The sequence below is a fragment of the Homalodisca vitripennis genome, chromosome 1, assembly GCF_021130785.1.
Source record: "Homalodisca vitripennis isolate AUS2020 chromosome 1, UT_GWSS_2.1, whole genome shotgun sequence".
NCBI lineage: Eukaryota > Metazoa > Arthropoda > Insecta > Hemiptera > Cicadellidae > Homalodisca > Homalodisca vitripennis.
The window spans coordinates 141,145,855-141,152,500 of NC_060207.1; the positions used below are offsets into that span (position 1 = coordinate 141,145,855).

General features: G+C 34.2%; 1 protein-coding gene across 1 annotated transcript in view; it reads right to left on the reverse strand.

Annotated features, from left to right (window-relative positions):
• Positions 1-4,754: 4,754 nt before the first annotated feature.
• Positions 4,755-6,646, reverse strand: part of LOC124372450 — a 16,054-nt gene continuing 14,162 nt past the window's right edge. The window contains exon 4 of the mRNA XM_046830855.1: positions 4,755-5,012. Within this exon, the coding sequence (XP_046686811.1) occupies positions 4,863-5,012 (150 nt within the window). The 3' untranslated portion in view covers positions 4,755-4,862. The remainder of the gene's footprint in view (positions 5,013-6,646) is intronic.

Sequence of the window (6,646 nt, forward strand, 5' to 3'; positions counted from 1 at the left end):
GAGAGTGCAGTTGAGGGAGGAGCCTATTTTGCCCGTGACTTTGGAGCGGCCAACGAGAACTGAGCGACGTTGCCAAACTTGTTCCCCGCTGTAACCACAAGCCGCGCGAGTCCAGCGTTCTTAAAATACTTAACCGTTACGCTCGAAAGAAATGTTAGAGCTGTCTTGAATTAATTAACTACGTATTACAAAACGTAATTTTTACGGTCATTTTAAAAAAAAAGTACATCTCTGTAGCTTATTTCCATGTTGAGTTAAATGGATTGAAATAAATTATTGTATTATATTACTCATATACGAAGATCGTATGATTAAAATATTTAGCCGAAATATAAATTAAAAAGAAAACATAAAAAATACCGCAAAAAAATGTTAATTTCCCGTATAGTTAGATAAATGTTAGATTAATGCCATTATCACTGATTTTATAATAAGGCATTACATGTTTGCATAGTATAATCATGTTATGTTAAATGGATTTTCAATTTGGTAAGAAAGTTATCAAATACATCTGAAATATATATTCTTTTGCATAAAATATACTTATTCAGTACATAACGGTGGGAATTGTTGTCGCAACGGTTTTGTTACGCACTTCGGTTCTCATAAATTTATAACCATTTGAAAGCATTTTTCCTACCTGCCTATTAATAGTCTTGAATTCTGTTGTTATGTAAAAATTGTTTTCACACGTGGGTGATTTTAAATATTTGAACTGGCCATAGTTGAAAAATCATACAGCACAAGTTTTTTTTTAATATGTAATGCACTTTCTTATAAAATTCTAAAGTAACGGTTTTCTATAACATCCAATGAAATTTGAACACAAGTACATAATAGATGATGTCAGACGAGTGAAAATGTGGAGGAAACGGGTGAAATACCTGTAAACAAAAGCCGCACCAGCCAGCAGTGGTGGTATTACCAGACGGGATGAGTCATACTGTTTCCAAGAAACACCCCCTTCCTCCTTCCGGTCTCTGACCGTCTCAGTCAGTGCGTATTGTCGCTTAATCACTGGCGGTTGAAAATACTGCATTCTCTTCAATTCCAGTACGCGTATATTATTTTGTGCTGAATTTTACTGTTGGTGAAACGTTTTCGTGTTTTTAAGTGTTTATTGGTAGCTATTATAGTGTACCGATTATTTTTTCTGTGTAGTATCATTAAATTGTAATATACTTGTTATTGTGATTCCTTATTTGGACAAAATGGAGTGTGATGATGTTTGTTTTCAAGTGCACAGCCATCCGGGAAGTAAGAGCGGTAGTGAAAAAAAACCCTACGTAGTGGAGAACGACGTATTATTACAACGTTTACAACTTTTTCAAAAAACTGTCGTTTACAAATTTCCGTCATGCAGTGTCCAATATAAGCAACATGTATATTAATTTTGTGTGTGTTTAGTTATCGTTTATAATCACTGAAAAGATTGTTGTATCGTATGGAAATAAGCAAGTAATTTACTCTGTGACTAACTGACGGGACGATTTGTTTGTTTTAATCGATAGTTAGTTTGTAATAACATTATATTAAACTATACAAGTAATTTAAATATAATATAGCAAACTGTCAATCGCATTTTAAATATTGTTTTTCAATTATACTGATAAGTTTTAAATGTTCAGTATCAGTGTTAGTTGTGACAGCGCAGCGGTTTATCAGCCACAATGTGCCAGCCGTGCCGCGCGGCAGCGGCAGTTGTGTGGCAAAACGTCGCGCAGGCCAGTCCATTCTATTGGTCGCCGCCAACTGCACTCTCTGGTGGTTCCTTGTATAGTCTATTTCTGTTACTTGTTTTCCTGCTCATTCCCTGATCACATGGGTGGGGGACGCCGCAGTGTTTACAAAGTTATCAAGAAGCCCTTGCTGTACATACTCTTTACTATTGATCTGTAATTAACAAATTGAGTTGTTACTGTTTGATATGGGTTAACTAGATAGTGAACGTATCATTTTTTAGTAGGAACAATGTCACTCACATTTAGATGACTCCAATATTTTCTCTTTCGACGACTGCGAACAACTGTTAATGCACACAACGCACTGCATTTTAATCCTACTTTAAATTGAATTATTTTTGCGGCTATGAACGTTTCAGTAACAAAGCCAATACGTAAATACTCCGGTTTTCCACACGTCGCGTGTGGCCGGGCCTCGTGGCGGGATTTCAGGTAGCAGGAACACAAGCTACGAGGGCTATCCAGAAAGTCGCAGACTTTTTTAATGGTGTAGCAGTGGGTGGGCCTACAGCCGCCATCTTGGTTTTAAAACACTGGTGTTCAGTACGCATCGAGCGGTCTGTATCTCTTTTACTTTTCTCACTGTGATTAATTTTATTTATTTATTTAATATATACGGCAATACACCATTTCACATCTGCATCATAAATAGTCTAACCAAGAAGAAGGCTAATACTACAACTAACTATACTAAATTAGTAATAATATAACAAAATAGTGTTACCTATCGACAGTATCAACAATAAAAAATTATATAAATAGGCTATATAAGTATAATTAAAATGTGTCCTGCAATTGGAAATCCCGCCACTTGTGAAGTGCATTCAGTGATAAGGTTTTTGTTGGCAAAAACCCATAAACCAATTGAAATCTATCGTCCACTGTGTGAAGTTTATGGTAATGAGTGAAAGCAGAGTAAGGCAGCGTTGTGGCTCTTTAAAAGCAGCAGCACCAATGTTCATGAAGATAGTCGTAGTGGTCGGCCTAGCCTAATGACTGAAGATTTGATGTTGAAAATCAATGAAACAATGAATAAACTCTCGGAACATTTCCCACAAGTTTCACGAAGTTTACTTCATGAAATTGTTGTAGGAAAGCTTGGATACCACAAATTTTGTTGCTTATTGGGTTCCAAAATCTTTACGGACCACAAAGACTTTCCTGCATCGTTAACTTTCCTTGATGAATACGACAAACATGGTAACTTACTTCTCGATTGTATCGTTGATAGTGCTGAAACTTGGGTGAAGCATGTCAATTGTGAAACAAAAATCTAACCTATGGAATGGAGGACATTCTCCAAACTCTGTCAACGAGAAAGATTACGGCAAATATTTTTTTTTTTTTGTGTTAAGGGTGTGATTCTGGTTGATTTCCTTGAACGAGGATCAACAATCAACTGTGAAACATTGCAAAAGCTACAGCGAGCAATACAATACAAGCGTAAGGGAAAATTGAGCTCAAATATTTTGTTTTCCACGACAATACACGTCCCCATACAGCCGATCATTCACGACGAGTCTTGGATTATGATTGGGAAGTGTTTGATCATCCACCTTATAGCCCAGATCTGGCACCAAGCGACTACCACCTTTCCAGCGATGAAGACCTGGCTCGCAACGCAATGCTGAACTTCACGCTGGCGTTAGTAAGTGGTTAAGATCTCAGGCGGCAGATTTCTACAAAGCTGGAATCGAAAACCTTTTGTCACGTTGTGATAAATGTCTCATTTTAACGGGTATTACGTTGAAAAATAGCCTAAGAGTGTGTAGCTTTTAAATACACATATATTAAAATGTTCCTATTTCAGTTGCTTAATTTTTCATTCCAAAACGTCTGTTACTTTCTGGATAGCCCTTGTTTTTAACCATGATAATAAACGCATGTGTTGCCATAGCCTTATTGAGGAAGACCGGGTTAGTAATGTTGAATTGAATCAGAGTGAAAACTTAATGGTAATTAGCCAAAATGATGAAAATAAAGTATTTAGATAAGAAACTTTAGATAGTAAATCAGAATCTATTAATCTAATTAATACAATTGTGGGGAATGTGGTAGAAATAAGACAATGCAAAGTAAGTAATAGAGGTAGGAATAAGATAAGAATTGGTAAGCTAAGAGCCTGGCTAACTTTATTCTAACAAGCCAAGTGTTACCAAAGTAGCCCTAAGCCTGGACCCAGGCAAAATACACAAAAAATATCTTCAGATTACCTGTACACAGAATGGTATTATAGTGCTTTTAACCTGAATTCATGCAATATTGGTTAATTAATTTAGCTTGAAATATTTTTTAAAATATTTAATAATTAATAACTAAACATAAACAAATGTTATAAGAGGATGTATATGCTCTTTTTTCATGATTTAATTTGCTTTGTAAGAGAAAAAATAAACAATATTACAGAAAAAAATTATAAACTTTATCTGTATTCTGAAAAAGTGTAAAATAACTGAAAATAAATAAGCATGACAGGTGATACCATTTTTAATGAGCCTCAAAGAGTTAGTTATTATGGTAAATTGAATTATATTATTTATAAATAAAAACTGTAGTCAATGAAACAAATGACAATGTTGAGACCTAATTTTAAAAAGTTTGTATTTAATATGACATTTATACAATACATACAAACCTGAACTAGTCTATTGCTAAATGTAACAAAACTAAATAGTAGCCAATAACATTTTGAAGTGATTTGAATGTTATATTATGTAACTTTAATATAATCTGTTGTAATACAAAACTGTTATTTATTTCCTAATGTTACTCAGTATAATTTTTTATTGAATTTTAGTGAAAGCAAACTCTTATAAAAGAAGCAAATATTTAATTATTTTGAAATGTAATAAACACTTCAAAGATATAATTCTTAATTTTTTATACATTCATTTTTTAATATTTAAGCGCATTTTTGGTACCTGAATAAATAAATATTAGGGAGTGCCTATCTAAAACTCTAGTTTCCCAGTGAAATTAAACTCAGGATAATAATTAAACCAAAAACGAAAATAAAAAATATAACACATTTATTCTGCTGAAATGATACATTTTTAAATATAAGAAAACGAACTAATAAAATATAAATGTACACATTTTTCATGGAAAAGGTAATATTTACTATAGAGAAGAATTTGTTGATAATGTAGAGGCACTTAACACTTCCTCATTATTAGACTTAAGGAAGAACTCCGATGTCTTGAAACTATTTGGGGGGGTATATTGGGCTGTTTGTCCTGAAGTCGTGGGCGGTGTACTGTCTAACCTCATCTGGAAAACACAAATCCGTGCACATATTTTAACAAATGTTATTTAAAATACTTCAGTCACATTAGTTTACATTGTACGTTGTGTTTACTTACATTGTTGGACTACTGTTCATTCCTCCATTTAGCATTCATATATTAAGAAATTCACATTATTTAAAAAATGTATTTTTATTACCAATAAAATTATAAGGTTGTATAGTCAGGTATACAACCTGTTATTTTTTCCAGAAACAACACAATTTTATTTACATTGAATAATTATGTATTATTTGTTAGAGTTTTGCAAAAGAAAAAGATATAATAAATAATGCCAGCAAATTCAGTACAAGGATAAAGAAGTGAATCAGCCATTAGAGAAGTCTAAAGAAAAATTTAGACCAAATTCTCTGAAATGTTACTTTTCATCCATGTAACACGACAAACGGATCAGAAGACACCGCCCATCCTTCCATCACAAATGGAAATGCTCTCTCCCTGGGCAAGCAGTCAGTATTCAATCCAATGGCGGCTTGTCCATGTTAGTGGTTTTCAAAAGTGGTCCACAAATAGTTTTCAGGGGATCCATAACTATCTAGTACTATATATTTCTGTTTGAAGTTCTTTGCATATCTTTTCACAGATTACAACGTATTGGTGTCTAAAAGAGTGTAAACTTAGCCTGGCAACTCTGGTACTTACAAGCACAAGTTCTGTGACAATGACGTTGTGACAAGTGAGCGTATTTACCTAACTCTAATTGTGCACAAAATCTGTGCAGATTATTTGATCACAACTGAATTGTTGGCTGATCAGTGGTATATTAAAGAGGACAATAACTTATTTAACAAGGGAGAACTTGCACCAAATAAAATATATAGTCCTAGTGTTGGGGTGAGTGGAAGTGAAAGAGTAAAATTACAGTAGTTTCCACATGTCAACAACCCTGTACTATCTCTACTATTAGTGTGAGTAAAAATATTTTACTCTGTTAAGAACAGTTAGAATATGTCAAGTTGGATATATATATATATATATATATATATATATATATATATATATATATATGTGTGTGTGTGTGTGTGTGTGTGTGTGTGTATCCCAAATCTACATATTCACTGTTGTACTTATACTAACTGTTCTTAACAGAGTATAAGCCAAGTTCAATGTGATATTTGCCTTGAAGTTTTGTCAAATGATGTTATGAATCCTGTGAAACTAAAGTCGTTCTCTTGAAACAACACCCTCTATCTAAAATACGAGGGCTGTTCAGAAAGTAACCTCCGGTCGATTGAAAAAAATACACCAAGTTAAGTAAAAATATTTTAATATATATACATCTTACAACTACATCTTTGCACTATTTTTCGACATAGTCTCCATCACGATTGAGGCACTTATCGTATCTCTTCACAAGCTTTGAAATTCCTTCTGCATAAAAATCACCCGCCTGTGCCTTGAGCCAGCCTGTGACCGCATCTTTGAGCTCTTCGTCGTCATCAAACCGCTGGGACCCGAGCCATTTCTTCATATGCATGAAGAGGTGATAGTCGCTTGGCGCCAGATCTGGGCTGTAAGGTGGATGGTTGAAAACGTCCCACTTGAAGGACTTAAGAAGGGCTGTTGTTCTGCAAGCAGAGTGAGGACGGGCGTTATCGT